The sequence below is a fragment of the Columba livia genome, chromosome 23 (genome assembly GCF_036013475.1).
Source record: "Columba livia isolate bColLiv1 breed racing homer chromosome 23, bColLiv1.pat.W.v2, whole genome shotgun sequence".
In the NCBI taxonomy this organism is placed as follows: Eukaryota; Metazoa; Chordata; class Aves; order Columbiformes; family Columbidae; genus Columba; species Columba livia.
Window position 1 is genome coordinate 5,757,148 of NC_088624.1, and position 17,978 is coordinate 5,775,125.

Sequence of the window (17,978 nt, forward strand, 5' to 3'; positions counted from 1 at the left end):
TCCTTTTCCCAGGAGCCGCAGTTGTGGCTGTGCAGAGCACGGGAGACCTGCGAGCCCGGGCGACACACCGAGCGGCTCTGGGGCAGGACTCAGGTCCGGGGCGGAGCTGGCGGTGGAGAGGAGAAGAAGAGGAGAGGAAGAGGAGAGGAAGAGAAGAGGAAGAGGAAGAGGAAGAGGAAGAGGAGAGGAGAGGAGAGGAGAGGAGAGGAGAGGAGAGGAGAGGAGAGGAGAGGAGAGGAGGAGGAGAGGAGAGGAGGAGGAGAGGAGGAGGAGAGGAGGAGGAGAGGAAGAGGAGAGGAGGAGGAAGAGGAGGAGGAGAGGAGGAGGAAGAGGAGGAGGAAGAGGAGGGCTAGGAGGAGGTGGCGCGTCCGGAGCAGAGAGCCGGGGCTGCCGGGCGGCAGCCTGGCGCGTGCGGCGGAGCGGCGGGATGCGGCGGTGCCGGGGCTCAGGGCTGGCGGGACTGGCCGCGGTGCTGCTGGGTGCGTGGGGCTGGCGGGGCTGGGTGGACGCCCAGGCTTTGCCCGGTGTATTCCCTTGGGACCCACCACAAACTCTTCCTTCTCCTTTTTGTCTCTGTCCTCTCTCGTTCCCCTTTAACAGCTCTTTTGAGTCGCCTCTGGGTAGTCTCCCTCTTTTCCATTGTATCTGTGATTGCAAGACTGCTTGCGGGTACTCCTACCTTTCCATACACGCGCTATTTTCTCTGTAAATTCAACACTTCTTATTTACCTGATTTCAGCCCACTTTCATTGTAACACTCAGTCTTGCTCTCCACTCTTCCTACCTTCGTTCATCTCTCCACTCCTCTTTCTACTTATCTCTCCAGGCCACTTCCATCAGTAACCACTCTTCCTACACTCTGAAGACCCTCTGCTCTCTCCCTCTGCTTCCTTCATATTTGTAGGAGCAAGTTTGCTTTCCTGCACCTCTCTATTATTCAAATACATGATCTAATCCCCTCATGCTTTCAGCATAGATTGTTTTTTCTGAATCCAACCCTCCATACCTCACTGTAACACACCCATTCTTCTCTCTACTCATCCCCTCCTCATCCATCCAGCCATCCATTATTCTGACTTTCGTTCAGTGTCAGGGTACATCAATTCCAAAATCCCCCCAAAGTCCTTCTCTTGCTCCACACACATCCAGCACATCACCACTCTCCATCCCTGTTCATGGGTACATCTTCCCATCCTTTCTGGTCCAAATCCTTCTCACTGCCATTCTACCTAACAATTTCTTGGGGAAAATCCGAGCTGGGAGACCTTTGATGATCTTTGGTCTTTTTTCCTTCTTTCTCTGCAGTGACTGTGGGCAGAGCCCAGGTGCAGCAGGAGCCGTTGGCAGAGACCACCGAGGGCACCGGCATCAGCATCAACTGCTCACACCCCAAAATACAAACATATGACTACATCGCCTGGTACCGTCAGCTACCGGGCCGACGTCCCGAATTCCTCGTGAACAGTCTTAGAGGCTCCAAAACGCTGTCGGAGCCGCGGGGGCGGCTGTCGGTGGCGGCAGACCGCCGGTCCAGCGCCCTGTGGCTCGAACGGCCCCGGCGCGGGGACGCGGCGGTGTATTACTGCGCCTTGGATGACACGGTGAGAGGAGCCGGATCTGCGGTCGGGCACGATCCGCCGCGGGCGTGGTCAGGTGGGTGTAGGGGGGAGCGGGTGAACAACACCGGTCGGATCCGCCAGGGGGCGCTGCCGCTCCACCCGCCGCTGCCGCCTTGTCCCACCCGGCCCATGGCTCTTCCGTTGCCCGAACGGCACCGGCACCAGCTTCAGCATCAACATCGGTATCGCCATTGACATTTCCGTTGTCACCCCCCGCGGGACGGAGACAGACATACCCCGTCACATCACGGTGGAATCGTGATCGGAGCAGTGTCGGTGTCCGGTGGTGGCCGGGAAAGAGCGACTGCAGTCGCCGGCCCCGCCGGCTCCCGGCGAGGAGCAGCGACATTCTGCTCTGCAGAGTGGGGCGGGCAGAGAGATCCTCCTGCCCACGGGCAGCTGCACAGCCCTTGCTCCTGTTGCAGTGACCCTCCCATGGAACACACGGGAGCTCTTCTTGGGCTTTTGGTTTTCCCCAGCAGCACAGCCAAGGGAACCCTGAGCAGGTGCTTTCCTCTGCTCTGTAAACACAGGGACTCCTGTGCTAAAGTGCTAATGCAAAACTTGACTTAGAAAACAAGAACCAGAAGGGGTTTCATGTGTTGCTACTTTGTTAAAGCTCAGATATGCAATTTAAAACTGTGTCCTCCAGCTACACACTTTCAGGGAGATTTCATACACTTCCTGTCAGTGTTACAAAGTCATTGCATGGAGTTAGGAGCTCAAGCTCCACATCAACCACGAACAGGGGATGTCAAGGTCACAGGCACCTTCAAACACTCCCCACAGTGGCTCATTATTGAGACCACGAGCTTGTGTGTCAGGAGTCAGAAGCTTGGCAGCTGAGGCCCAGGAGACAGCACAAAGCTTGCACTGGTCCCACTGACCGCAGCCCCAAGTGATGCCAGGTTTCTACTTGAAGAGTGGGACAGAAAGACATCGGCTAAGGTGCCCTGAGCGACTGGAGATCTGAGGTGAGTGAGAGCTGGCAGGAGGCCTCTGGGAAGAGACTGTGGGCTCCAGCCAGTCCCCAGGGGCATCTGTATGGCTCGAGTAGCTGACAGAGCTGTTCACAGCCCATGGTCAGAGGTTACAGAGGTACAGAGTGAAGGATCAGCCCTGCTCCCTGTCACAGCTGGACTTTCTAACTGTGTTTCCAGGACAAATAAGGCAGAGCAACAGACATGGCCAGTCCAGCACACAGATCTGCCACATGCTCACATGGTATTTATTGACCCCTCTTCTCACTGCCTTCTTCTGCCTTCCCACGCTTGCTCCCGGCCAAACTACCTTTCCTGGTCTCAGCTTCTTCCTCTAAATATCTCCAGGCTTGCAAAATCACCAAATGCTTTTCCATTGCATCCCATAATGAGGTTTGATACTGCTGTATTCAGAAACATTGATGAGTCTATGATGGTATTCTCACCCTTCTGAATGGCAGGAGAAGATCACCATGGACTGTTCTCCCTTGCTTGGGGGTGGTTGGACTTGGTGTGGTCTCCAGAAGGAGGAAAAAGCTGTAGTTGATCTCTTCATAGGGCCTCTTCATGGCAGAAGTGGGGACTCTCAAGGACATCCAACTGAGAAGACTCGCTTCTTCATTCCCTCCCATCAGCTCTGTACACCCATTCCAAGATCCCCCCTGAACCCTCTCTTCCCCAAGCTGGGCACTGTCAGCCCTCTCAGTGTATCCTCATAGGAAAGATCCTCCAGTCCCTGCACCATTTTGCTGGTCTTGCTCCAGTATTTTTGTTGTACCAGAAGGCCCAGAACTGGAGCCAGAGCTCCAGAGTTGGCCTCACCAGCGGTGAGTAGAGAGGAAGGGTCAGGTCCCTTGTTCTGCTGGAGATGCACTTCCTACTGCAGCCCAGGCTGCTGTTGGCCTTCCTTGCCATGAGGGTCCATTGCCACAGCAGACACAGGAACACCTCAGAGCTGCTAAGACTGAGCAGGACACAGCAGTGAGTATTCAGGAGAAGTATCCCAGCTGCTTGTCCAGCTCTCACTCTTCCCTCAGCATGCACCAATGACCACTCTTGGAAAAGAGGACTCTTGATAGAAGATGTGACTCCTCCCGTGGTTTTACCTCCTTTCCAAAAAAATCCCTAAAGATATAAAGTGTCCTCATAGCCCTGCGTCTGGGGATAAGTGAAAGCCTCAACATGTGAGCAAGACCCGTCAGCCAGGCACTGGACAAGAGTTTCTGTTAAACAACTTGAATTGTTTCCCTGTTCCTCACATGTCGCCTCCAGCTTAGGGACTGACCAGTGCTTTTCTGGGGCTGGGGTGGAGTCCCTGTGTCCCCGTGGGTTCTCTGCCCACCAGAAAACTGCTGATGGCTGTACTTCTAGGATGTGTCTTTCTGGGATCTTATTTACTCCAGGAACAGGAAACTTTCAGCATTTTGAGGAACTCACTCACCCGAGCAAGTTAAGCAGAGGCCCCTGTAAGGGTGTGTGGAATGTGAGAGCAGCTGGTTCACTAAGGCTGGCTGATCAAGTCCCTTTTCCTTTCAAAGGGAAGAACAAGGAAAAGGGAAAGCGATAAACAAAGCATACAATGACACCAGTCTCTCAATAAGTGATAAGAGATGCAGGGAAGGAAACCAGAGCTCTGCAGCCTCTAATTGATGGGCCATTGGTAAACTGCAGGTGTAGATTTGAAGTGGGACAGGCTGAGCTGTGTAAGTGACGGGAAGTGACAAGAGCAACATAAGGATTCTGGATGTTTGAGAGGGTTGTGCAGGGCTAGAGAACACTTCTGAAGGCATGTGTAGGGGAGGGGTCAAAGGAAGGGGGAAAGAGAAGACTGGAGAGGAGCAAGGGGACTGAACAGAAAGGAGGAAGAAAATAGAAGGCAGTACCGACAGCTGAGGCAGGACTGGTCAGTGCATTTGTTGGGATGATCCCTATGCCTGACCACTACAGTCCTCCTGCTTTCTTATTAAATCATTTCTTAACCATCCTTCTGTGTAACGTCCCATGTTTGAGTGCCAGTAGTTGGAGAGAATGGTGTGAAAGAGAGAACTGGGTGCCAGTAACTGGATGGACTGTGCTGTGTGCAGCAAGACCTCCAGCCAGCAGCTGGAGAAGAGATGTCTGCTCCCAGGGTCTGTCAGTCTCTGTGTCAGTAGCTGGAGGAACAACATCGCACATGCACGTGTGAGAAGTCATTAGAGGGATCTCAGTGTTTTTTGGTGTTCTTTCTGAATTTAAGTTGATGCTCACGTGTGTTTGTGGAATTTTTTGGCATATTGCAAACTTGCTTGCCTTGTGAGTGGGAGGAAAAGTTGTATCTAAAGCCAAGACAATGTTGGGTAAGGTGGCCTAAGGCCAGCACATGACTGCTCAACAGACTGATACTACCAAGCTGTGCTAATGTTTGAGGGATCCAAGAGTTTGGAGATAAGTGTGAGATGAGTAGGTGATTGTGTCCATCTCTTTGTCAGTGAACACCAGACTGGCCATGCCAGGGAGAAGGAGGAGCCCCAGGTGCTGGGTCAGAGGGCCCTGGCTCCAGGCAGGGCTATGAGATGGGCTGAGGGCCCATGCTGATATTTGAGGGGTGCAGGAATGCGGGTGTGCTGGTGACTCCAGAGGGTGAGGGGGGGTGTGTTTGCACTATGGAAATGTATGAGGCAGGCATAATGGAGACAGTCCAATAAAGGGACACTTAGATGATGAAGAGACTGGAGCATCTCCGACATTGTGATAGACCGAGAAGCCTGGGACTGCTCAGTACAGAGAAATCTCAGGGAGATCTCATCAGTGTCTACAATTATCTGAAGGGAGGTTGTGAAGAACATGAAGCCAGGCTCTTCCCCATGGTGTCCAGTGACACGACAAGAGGCACTTGGAACAAAGGGAAACAGTGGAGACCCTCTCTGAACACCAGGAAACACTCTTTCACTGTGACGGTGAGTGAGCTCTGGCACAGGATGTCCAGAGTGGTTGTGGAGTTTCCCTCCTTGGAGAACTTGCCTTCTTCAGTATCCAAAAGAGAAGCTGTGAAGAGAAAGATTTTTGATGCTTCTAGCACTTGACTGCAGGTTGAGGAGCCAGATGGAGCCAAACTCTGCTTGAGCACATTGCAAAAGGGAATGGACCTGTTTGGGAAAAGGAGAAATTCCTCCTGGAAATTGGAATTGTGTTTTTTTAATGATAAAGGTGGAGCATGGGTGGAGATGGATCTCAGTTAGAATGAGACTCTGACTCCACAGAATGTTGATTAAAATACTGGAGATAAAACAAGAGTGTAAAAGGGGATGGCACAGGTGATGTGATGCCCTTTCAATCGTGGGAACCCTGAGTTATGGAGCATGATGTGGATCTCCAATTGGGTTTTAGCACATAGTGCAAATCCCAGCCATGCAGAGATTTGCTGGTATTGTCATCTTTTCAGTTTTCATGGGACATTTTTGGAAATACAACACTCCTAGTGTTGAGTGAAAGGACATTTATATGAAAGACCAGTGCTTCACTCCCAGATCAACACAAGGACGTGTTTGTGGCAACATTGCCAAATTCTGAGGGAGCCACAGGTGTTGCTGCTGGAGGAGGGAGAAACCCAGAAGGAGCATTTGAGGCACAGGAAGAACAGATCAGTTGTCTTCCCCACTTCTACATTTGCTCCCCCACCAGAGTGGTTTCCTGTAGCTCTGGTATCTCGGGGCTGGGAGGTGCTTTTCTGACTCTCTCACTCAACAGGCAGGTCGGTCTCGTCATGCACCTCAGGTATCTCGTCCTCACTGCCTTTCTGGGGCAACTGCTGGGTAAGTCTTGGATTTTCCTCAACACAGTCTTTCTTCCTCTGTAGAAACCCTCACCAGCCTTATCAGGTCCATATGGGAAAATATTCTTGAATTATAGGAGAACACTGGGACAGATTAACTCACATTTGTGTTTTTGCATTGGCTGTCTCAGTAATTTTTACTGTTCAAAAAGGGAGAGGACATCTCAGACCTCTTCTCCTGCTTTTCTATTGCCTTCAATCCTTCTCTCTCTGTCTCTCTTCTCTGATCCACAGGCTGTCTTCTTGGGAGATCCCAGCTGTCTCTACACTCTCACATTTCTTCTTGAAAAGGAAGAAATTAGCAGATCTTGTCAAAGCTGCCCCAGGGACTATAAAGCTCCCATGTGATTGACATTAATAGGGGTTCCATTCTGCCTCCTGGCTGGCACATCAGCCACGGCTTCCAGTTTTCTCCTTTTTGTTGTTGTCATAGCCAGGATTCCCTTATTTCAGGCTCAGCATTCTGTACACTCAGTGAGCCACGAAACCTCTAAGAGAAATATGGGGAAGAAAGATTATTTTCTTTTTTTTTATAGCTCTATGGATGGCTCAGCCTGCTGGAGGGGTGCTGGTCCCCAGACATGAAGGTCAGGCATGACAGGCTGTTCCCTGGTCCTCTGGGCAGTAGGAGCAGGCACACAGCACAGCTGTCCTCAGAATCCACACTTCCTTGTGAGAACCAACCTCCTGCCCAGAGCTACTGTCTACCTCTCTGTCCCCTGGCATAAGGATTTTCCTGTATGGCAAGGGACAAGGAACCTTCTACAGGAGGGTTTTGCATCCATTCCTGATTTGTTCCCAGGGCCCTTCCCTGCAGAGCTGCTGACCTTCACTGTCTTCCAGGCACCATGGGGCAGGTCACTGTCACCCAGCAAGAAGGACAAGTCATGGTGAAGCAGAAAGACACCTTCCAAACAACATGCACATACCAGACACCCACCTTTAATGGCTTGCTCTGGTACCAGCAGAGGAAAGGCCAAGCTCCCCAGCTGGTCTCATATCACGCAGGATCTGGCCTCAAGCGCAGTGACCGTCTCAGCACAACTCTGAACACCACGGGGAAATACAGCGTCCTGCAGGTGGAGGAAGTCGAGGTCTCTGACAGTGCCTTGTACCTCTGTGCTGTGCAAGACACCCTGGTGCAGGGAGCTTCCTTGGCTGAGCAAGAACCCCGGGGAGGGAGGGGATGTGTCTGTGCAAGGCTGAGCTTGTGGGAAGGGGCCCTGAGCTGTGCCCTGGCAGTGCTGCTTCCCCTGTGCCCCCAGGGATCTGCAGGGGAAGATCCTTTAATATAATGTTTTCTGTCCATTCCAGACACCATTTATGAACACATGGTATTCAATATTCTCATAACACAGTAGGTGAAGGCAGTACTCTCTTCTTGTCAATGCATGGGAAGCTCCAGATTCTGATAAAGTATAAGCAGCATATGTGAACATTTGTATTGACATATTAACAATTTGTTCATCTTGACCACTAATAATAACCACAGGAACATCTCTCATCTGCAACAATATCTGGTTTAGTCTTGTCTTGAGGTGGACACACCTTCAAACTGGTTTCATTGTATTATTCCCGTCTCGATCTTCAGCCATTGCAGTTGATGTTAAGAGGTGCTGTAACTTTTCTGTCCCCTCTTGTGCCAGATTCACTGCACCCCCGGCCCAGCCAAACCAGCAGCACTTTGGCCCAGGCTCCAAAGGAGGTAAAGGCCTGAGCTGCAGCCAGGCCAATAACTCCTTTTAGGAAACCCACAAGGAAGCAGGATAGCAAACGAACACTGACAAATTGTGGGTGCACGAATCTCATACAGACCTTTGCCACTGTCTGCAATTTGACTAGGAGTCAACCACCTCATTCTATAAATATGACAGCCTGAGTGAGCCCACTTTGAGCTCTCTCTGCTAAACAAGCTGGCTGTACAGCAAAGGTTTTACTGCTCACAGGTCAGTGGATGATCACAATTTAAATTTCTGATTAATCATTTACCTGAAGTAAATGCATACTGAAAATAATGAATCATCTAGAAGCATAAAGTTGTGTTCTTTTTTATACACTCCCTGCTTCATGTTACTTAGTGAGCTGAATTTGCTGCTATTGTTAAGCTGTCAAATTCTGCTCATATTTACCAAAAACAACTACAAACTACACTGAACATGTACAAGATAAGGTCTAGTTCGCATTTTGCTGGAAACAATTAAATTCATTGAGGAAAAAATAATGATCCCAAGGGTAACACAAAGACATTACAGACATCTGCAAAATGAGGCCTGATTTGCACTTTGCTGACAAGAAAAGTATTTATTCAGACAAAACAGTACCTGCAAGGCTGTGGACTATAATCAGTGTTTACAGCTGAACAAAATACAGGCACATGTGAGATCAGTGAAAAAGATACAATGAGAAGCAAGAAGACCCCAAACTAAGATATTGCTATTGGACAGAAACATGGTATGAATGGTCTTTAAAGATACGAAAGTCTATGGTTTTCTATGTTCAGGCTGGAACTCTGAGCAGGTACCCAGATTGAGTCAGCCCTCCTGCTATTCTACTCCTTTTCTTAAAAAAAAAAAATAATAATATATATATATATATATATATATATATATACATATATTTATTTCTGAGAATTTTGTTTCCTGAAAGTTTCCTCCATGAAATGACATCAGGCCTCCCCTGAAAGTCTGGCTCTGGATGTCTAAAACACAGACTGGGGAGCGAATGGTTATCAGGGAGGAAAGATGCCTGAAATTTTGCTCCACAAATGGGTATCAGGCTCCTGTGGAGAAGGGAAGCAGCATTCGGCTTGCCATATTTCCTCCATGCAGTAAATAATAGAGTGAACCTGTCACCAAAATCTTTTAAGGCGCACTTTTCTTTGAGAAACCTTAACATTGTTCTGCAGTAAGCAGAGCCCTAAATCACTCCCCTGTGACATCTATCCATTGGTATGATAATAAACCAAAACAAATACAGAGAAAGAAAAGTGCAGCTCCCAGCATGAGACATCCATGGGTCTTCATTCCCCTGTTCTCCCTGGGGAGGTAGCAAAAGGCTCAGCCTCATTTCAGCAGGTGTCTCGTCTTTGCCACCAGAACAGTAGGTTGAGGGAAGGTTTCCTCCCCCTTCACTCTGCCCTGGTGGGTCCGCACCTGGAGTAATGTGTCCAGTTCTGGGTTCCCCAATTTAAGAAGGACAAGGAATTACTGGAGAAAGTTCAGCGGAGGGGAACAAAGATGATGAGGGGGCTGGAGCATCTTTCTTATGTGGAGAGACTGAGAGAGCTGTGTCTGTTCATCCTGGAGAAAAGAAGGCTGAGAGGGGATCTTATTCATGCTTATAAATATCTCAAGCTTGGTTGTCAAGGTGATTGGACCAGACACTTTTCAGTGGTGCCCAATGATGAGAGGCAATGGGCAAAGACTAAAACACAGGAGGTTCCATCTAAACGTGCAGAAACTTCTTTACTTTGTGGGTGACAGAGCCCAGGAACAGGCTGCCCAGAGAGGTTGTGGAGTCTCCTTCTCTGGAGACATTCAAAACCTGTTTGGACACAATCCTGCGTGGTCTGCTCTGGTGACCATGCTTTAGCAGGTGGGTTGGACTAGATGATCTCCAGGCATCCCTGCAACCCCAGCCATTCTGTGATTCTGTGATCATCACCCCAAGGAATCCATGTAGACATTCAGTTTTCTAGTGGGAGCTGGTCAGTTCCTTCTGCTCATATTGTGCTATGAACTGGCACTTGTGACAGCAAGTGTCCTGTGTCTGCTTCATCAGGAATGAACTTCACAGTTCTCTTTCCCTAATGGGTCTTTGGTTTGGTTTGGTTTTTGTTTGTTTGATTGTTTGTATCTTTTGTTTGTTTGTTTGTTGTTTGTTTGTTTGTTTTTCCTGAGCACAGAGGTGGCTCCTCAACAGAAACAGCTCCACAAACAGCAGCTGCTGCAGAAACTCCACATACAGGGCCAGTCAGTGTCCCTCACTCTGCTTGGTCAGGGAGGACAGATGCAGCACAGCCGCTGCTTTACAGACAATACCTCTCCAAGCTTCTCCTGGTCACATGTGTGACCTCTGAATGCCTGTACCAGCCTGGGCCCCACACCCCTGGGCAAACACATGGCCTACCCCAGCACAACAGCACAGCCCAGAAAAAAGCTGCATTGCCATTGACCAACAGGAGCAAATGTCACACCAGCTTTGAAAAGTGTCAAGATTGCCCAAAGCAGCTGTGACATTCTATGCTTTTAACGTGTAACCATTCTCAGTCCTCTTGGGAGCTGCACACCCCAGTCCCCAGGAAGGAAACACCAGGCAGCCGGTGACCTGAAACCATGGCAGGAGCCCCTGAGTTTCTAAATTTCAGGTATAACTTGTATAGGCTAGACCGAGAAAAGAAGAGCGGGAGTCAGGAGTGAGTATATCCCAGACCCCAGCCCTGGTCAGTCAGTGTCCACACTAGCAGGGTGCAGGATCCCATGGGCAACTTTTCTGACCTCATTCTCTGCTGCAGGACAAAAATGGAGGGGCACGAGCAAAGCAGGACATGGATGGGGTGTATGGAGGGCAAATTTTTGATGCAGGCAATCCATTAATGGAACAGAGGAGAGGCTGCATTGGACATGCTACTCACAAATGAAGAAGAACAGTTGGATGATGTAGAGTTCAAGGGCAGCCTTGCCTGCATTGGCCAAAAGGCTGTGGAGCTCCAGATCCTGAAAGGACTGACCAGGACAAACAGGATGACTACTGCCCCAGACTACAGAAGAGCCCATGTCAGTCTTGTCAGGGACCTACCTGCTTGGCAGGGTGCCATGAGAAACTGTGCTGTAGAGCAGAGGGCATCAGGAGAGCTGGATACCCATCAAGAACATCCTCTTCAGAGCACAAGAATGGTCCTCTGCAATGTGGCAGCAGGGTGACACTGTGGGGCGCAACCACAGCCCCATGGGGACACACATCTCCAAAACCCAGTAACCTACGGGCACAATCCTCCCTACTGCAAGCTGAGCAGATATGAGAGGAATATTTTCCCCAACTGGATATTAAGTCTTTTCCTCAAATAGATCATGGCCTGTGGCATATCAGGGTGTTCTTGGAGCCCATCCCAATCTGTAAGCAGTTAGTACCTTCCTGGCTGCAAGGAAGACAATTTTTTCACCTTTCCCTCACTCTTACTTTGTAGATACTCATCACTTTATTCTTGGGGTAGTGGGGCAGATTTCCATGAATTAGGGTTACTTCTGCCCTGGTATCCAGCAGAGACATAACCTGTTGTTTATTGTGCTGGGCCCACAGGGTTACAAGCAGAACATAAGGACCATGTTTATTTCCACCCATGCCTGTGCCTGTACCCGTCCCTCTCCCCATGCTGAAGAGGGGACAACCCTTCCCTGGGCTTGCTTGCAGGGAAGGGAGGATGCCATTCTGTGCACCCCCTGCCCCACGGCTCCACCTCACCATTTTGTGCCCAGACCCCTTTGAGATGCTGAGTCTGCATCTCACACAGGGCTGGATGCTTCAGCTCCAAACATCCCCATGTTCACTACAAACACAATAGTAACAGCATTAACATACCATGAGTTTTCCTTACTTTTTTTTGTTCTACCCTGTCTTTCCTGAAATAAGTTAATTCTTCAGGTGGCCTGGGACATTCAGCTAATTCCTCCTTACTTTCTCAATTCACCAGGAGAATCACCTGGCCAAGTGTCCTATGACAGCCCCCCATGCCTGTGTGTGGGGCCAGGCAGGCATTTGGTGTCTCTCTTCTTCACTATCCTTTCTCTACAAAGGCATTTCCCACTAGGACCTGCTGACTACACCAAGTGTTTTGCACCAGGAGCTGCTGCTTTGTTTAGATTCCCCGACTCCCCTTAAATATGAAGCACGATGTTCATGGGATGGAATACTCTTGTTGATCAGTTTGGATGTCAGTCAAGATCTGTCCCATCTATGACCCTCTTCCCTGATGCCTCACACCTGTGGGCACAGCACTCACAATGCCCTTGGCTCTCAGACAAGAGCAATTAAAAATGTTAACTCTGTGCTGGGGTGTTATCTCTTGTTCTCAAATGGAGTCCAAATAAGGAATGTACTAACTATGAAAAATGAAGCTTTCTAACTACATGGAGAAAATTAACTTATTTTCAGTCAAATCAGCATACCTATGAAGAAAGAGGAGGGAGTAGAGATGATCCGATATCCTTCAGATGCCAGGAGTCCCAAGCTATAACATGTACTGTCAAACAGGCAGCTCCAATCAGGACACACCACAACACATATACGCTGCTCATGGAAGTGTGTCTTTTGGTCCACAAGCTTTTAGAAGATTTTTATAAAATAAAATATTACTATTTATAATTTCTGCTATGAAACAGGAAAAGTGTTTGCATGAGAACTTCTTACTGCATTTGAGACACAGTGAAGGACACCCAGAGAATGTAACCACAGGCACCGAGCAGGAGCTGCCTCCAGGCTCATCAGTTACAATCAACTGGATGAATTTTGCCTCTGGCCAAGGGATCTGTGCAGTGCAACATTGCCCTGAAGGGCAAACTCTGCATATAGCACAGCAGAGGACAAAGCCTCCTCAGTAATCTGTCACATGGATCATTAACTCCTTGATGTATGGGGATCTTTGGCTGAGGGTGATGGCACCCTGCCACTTGTTTACATCATGAGGACGAATACCAGCTCTTGAACCTGCTCAGAGCAGCTTTCACATCCTTGTTTCTTGGGGTCTACATCAAGGGGTTGGGCAGGGGATTAATAACCATGTAAAGAACAACCACTGCTCTGCCTGGTTGAAGGCAGCTCCCATGTAGGTGAAGAAATATGGGCCATAGAACCAGGCCACAGCAAGGAAATGAGAAGCACAGGATGAGACAGCTCGGTGCCTAAATTCTGAAAAGCAGAGCCACAGCATAATTTAAATCACCATTAAATAAAACAACCTCAGGCAACAATGCCAACAGTTTGAAGTGTAAAACCTGCCTGGATCCTGTGTCCCTTTCCTACCGATCCAACGCCTCCTCAGTTGTGCAGCCAAGCCGGGAGTCATGCTAAGAGCCTGTGGCAGCCCTCTGGCAGTGCTTTGCAGAAGGGCTTGCTCGTCTGTCAGGAATAATGTCATTCCTCCCTCTTCATCAAGGACAATTACAGATGGTATCATCAATGTGACAGACCTGAGGTACGTTGCAGTTGTTGCAAGGTTTAGTGCAACAAGGTTAGGAAGTGCAGCTATTCTGCTTTTAAAGACATATATTAAGAGCACAACTAGTGAGGAAAGATTTCAGACGTGCAAGTGAAGTGCCCTTGTGAAACTTTTGGCTTTCAGTCATTCTGAGATATGCTTCGTCAGCCATAATGCCCTTTGCTTGGAGGACATGAGTGTACAGATTTCCATCATTCCACCTGGAAAAAAAATATATGAGACTGTAGTGGCTACCAAGCGACATTTCCACCAAACAAAGAGGCTGAGATGTACATTTAAAAGTACCCTTTCTCAGCTCCAAGGGATGGTGCCCAAATTAGGAGCCACTGCAGAGTGTCCCAACTTCCCATTCTTTTGTCAATGGAGAAGGATCATCTTGAACCCTCACCCACTTCCACTCCAAAGTAACATGCTTCTTCTTTGGCAGCTTGGGGAGTTTCCAAACGGGGAAGGACCACATAGAGACCAGGCTTGAATGCAGCAGAACTTTAATGCATACAAGAGGGAAACAAAGTCACTGCAAGTGGAGGACAGCAATGCAGGAATCCAAAGAGGAATCCCAAGGTCTGCAGTCCATGGTCATGAAGAAGTTTGTGCATGATGTTCATTTGCCTGCCCCACAGAGGGAGAAAAGACAGCTGATCCCCACCAGGCTGGACCTGGGGAACCCTTGTTGCCAAGAGGAACCAGAGGAAACAAAGAAAAAGGTAAAAAAGGTAAAGCCATTCAGCTCTACTGAAAACAGCCAATATCTCAGTCCTTTGCCCAGCACCATGTTTTGAGTTCCTCGAGGTGTCTCCCTGGGCCTTTCCCAGAGTCTTTATCAGCGCAGGTACCTTCTGCCAAAGTAGCGGCTGGAAATGCCAGACAGGTCACAGCAGCCAGAGTTGATGGGCACTCCATCACAGCTGAGGATTCTGCCAACAGCAGCAGAGGTGGAGGAGCCCACAACAGTGTTCTGTGGAAAGGAGCTGAGGATGGGGCCAGGCAGGGTCACCACAACAGGCGAGGGCTCAATGACAACTCTGGAGTCCTGGCACTGTCTCACACAGGATTCATTGCAGCTGTTGGCCAACGGGGTCGGGCCACAGGGCTGGCAGGGCAGGCACTGGTCATAGCAGGACATGTCTTGAGAGCAGAGGTTCACCTGGGAGAGAGGGCAGGAGAAGGCAGGGCATAAAAGCAGATAAGAAGTAGCCTGGTTACCCTCTCCAAAAGCAGCCAAGGCCACTACTGAGTGGGGAGCTTGAAGACATGCCAGGAGGCGCACAACCTTCACTGCCCTACAAGGAGCCTCACAGCACAGGGTGGCTCTCTTAGTGAAAAAGCAAAACAGCCCTCTGCAGCCTCCCAGCATCTCTCCAAGCAGAACTTCTCACCCCTTCCATATCCCATGACAAGGAGATGCAAACTGAGGAAAGGACATAGCCAATATGAGCAGAGATGTCCGTCAGTGACAGATGTCAAGTTGGAAGAGAATCAGAAGGGACTTCATACTTACCTGGTTCCCAGGAGGAAGAAGGCAAGAGAAGTGGATGAGAGAGCAGTGACTTGGGCTGCCTTTTATACCTGCCCTTCATTGCCGCAGGACCAGAGGCACCCTTGGCAGAGGTAATAATTTTTGGACAAGCTCATCTTGAATGCAAACATATGGGCTGTGCTTTAGCTTCCAACAGTGCTGCCTTTTCATTTCCAGGCTTGTGCCATGCTCATTCTCCAGTGAAGGCTTTGTCTGATCTATGGGGTTAAAGGCCCCTGGATTTCTCAGGCAGGAATGCAGACAGAAGACTCAGTTCAGGTGGTGGATCGGTCTGAGAGAAGGCAAATGATGTCATTCTGGGTCACTCTCTGTTGCTGATATACCAGTCTCAGGAAGAAGCTGCAACCATAATCGACTGCATGCCCATGGGCTCTCATGCATGAGGATGTGACAAGTCTTCATCTTTCCTTAACTTCTCAGCTCACCCTGATGGTTTTTGTGACTGTTGTGTTGCTTGAATTTGACACCATCCAGCCTAACACTGTCATCAGCAGAGTCCATGAACTTCTCTTAATGTGATGGTTCAAGGTGTTGCTATGTGTGTTCTTTCCTGTATGCACTTGCAAGCAGCCAAGTTTATGCAGATGGACATTTGTGTATAATTGCACACTGGTGTGCATGAGTCTAAGTATGTATGTCCTTGTCTGTCAATCACCACAACAAAATGTGCGGTTCATTGCAGGGACACTCTCTACTGCTCAGTCTGTGAGCACCACAGAGCAGCAGGTTCACAGGACCTGAAGGAACCCGAGTGCAGCTGAGTGATGTTTGCACCAGCCTGCCAGAGATCTGCCCAGGGAAGAGAAATGCAGCCCCTGTCTCCTGAGCCCTCCTTCTCCTGCCCATCCAAATCTGTCACTTCCCTGCTGTTGATTTCAGCTCACAACAAGGATGATTTCAGTCCAGTTTAAATCCTTGGTTTAATTCAGTGTAACAACACCGTATTTGTCTCAGCATGGCTGGCAGCCTCCCCTCCCTGCATCTCCAGGCCAGGAAACGCCTGCTCTCTCCAGCACTAGATAGTTCAAAAGGAGGAGTTTGCTCTGTGGGCAAGGAGGAAGGCTGAGGAAATTTCTCGACCATGTGTTGGCCATCCCTGAGGGGATCTCCTTCCAATGAACCCTAGAATGTGTCTGAGATGAGATAGAGCCACATCTCATGCACAAGTGAATGCCAATGTGCAGTAGATCGATCAGGTCCTATGTCAGACAGGAGTTATGGCCTTCAATCAGAGAGCTACTGACTGAAGGGAACATGGAGTCTGATGTTGCTGTGCTGTGAGTAGAAAGACAGACTGTGTAGCTTCCACTGCGAAAGCCAAACAACAGGCTTTGGACTTCAGCACGCACTGACCATCACATCTTGCATTACAGTTTCAGTCTTCGTGCCCAGGAACTGCCCATGGAAGGGAAGGAACATGGAATTCAAGAAAACATCCCCAAAACGCAGCTGTTGTCCCTCTTTCTAACAAGCACTGTTCCCAGCAAGCACTTTACTGAAGCCTCCACTCCTGAGTGTTTGTCAGCTGCAGCTCAGTTGGGGGCTTTCTGCCTTCCCTTCAGTGACCTCAGTGAGATCAATGCCAGGGAGCTCTGCTGGGAGAGCTCAGCCAGGGCTGATTTGCCCTCTCCATGAAGCTGCTTTGAGCTGAGGACAATGGGCCAATCCCATTGCTTTTTCATGAGGTAACAGGCACTGTGGACATGGAAAGGGCAGGGATATCTGTACCTGGAGCTTAGCAAGACCTTTGGCACTTTCTCTCTTACTTCTTTCATGACCAAGTATGAGATGAATGGGTGCACTGAAAGGATGATAAGGTTTGGAGAAAATTGCCTGGACTAACAGACTCAGATGGTTATGACCACAGTGCAAAGCTCAGCTGCCCAACACTTATTGGTGGGGTGTAGTAGTAGAGATCCAGTAGTAGAACCAATACTGTTTGATGTTTTAATGAATCCCATTAGTCATGGGAAGTGGGGCACTCTGAGAGACTCTGTGCATAACACCCATCTGGCCCATTTGAGATCTTATCTGGAGTACTTCTGCTAGACTGGGGCTCCCTGCTCAAGGAAGGGGATCAACATATGGAAGTGAGTTCAACAAGGCCACTGTACATGTTAGGCAGCTGATGAACATGACATGCAAGGAGACACTGAGAGAAATGGGTGTCTTCATCCTCAACCAGAGATGTCTAGGAAGAGTTTTGCCTTCTATAATTGCTTGTTTGGAGGAACACAAGAAAATGCACACCACCCGTGTAAGTTCCCAGGAGACAGACTTGGTGCAATTTCTATCCTGCGAGGTGCTCAAGAATGGACTGAATGTGACTTTGAGCAACAGAATCTAAAGGGATCTGTTCTGAGCAGAGGAGTGATCTAGGTGACCTCAGGAGGTCCCTTCTTCCCTACATACTGACTCTGTATTTCCCCTCCTCCCCTACTCACACTGACACCTGCACGGTCATGGGCACATGTGTCCCCACAGCCCCTCTGTCACAACACAACTTTCAGGCATTGTGCTGGGATTACACAGAGGCAGCTGAAGGGAGGCTCTCGGTGTCCTCACTGCAAAGCCCAGGAAACCAGTGGCTGTTGTTTCCAGCACCTGAGCTCGGAGACAACTCTGGGAAGCTGGTCCATCTCCTGGGTCAGAGCCCTGCTGTTCCTCAGGCTGCAGTCGGCGCTGTGCGAGCTTCGTTTTGCTGGAGAAAGGGGCGAGTCCATTTCCCAGGAGCGAAAGTTGTGGCCGTGAAGAGCCCCGGAGCCCTGTGAGCCCGAGCGAAAATGCGAGCGGCGCAGGCGCAGTACTCAGCCCT

At 49.5% G+C, this 17,978-nt stretch overlaps 1 gene segment (V, D, J or C); it reads left to right on the forward strand.

Moving 5' to 3' along the window:
• The first annotated feature begins 328 nt into the window (after nt 1-328).
• Nucleotides 329-6,322, forward strand: LOC135576220 (T cell receptor alpha variable 26-2-like). The segment is given in 2 exon segments: nt 329-479; nt 1,306-6,322. Coding segments are annotated over 2 exon segments (561 nt in total).
• Nucleotides 6,323-17,978: the final 11,656 nt, after the last annotated feature.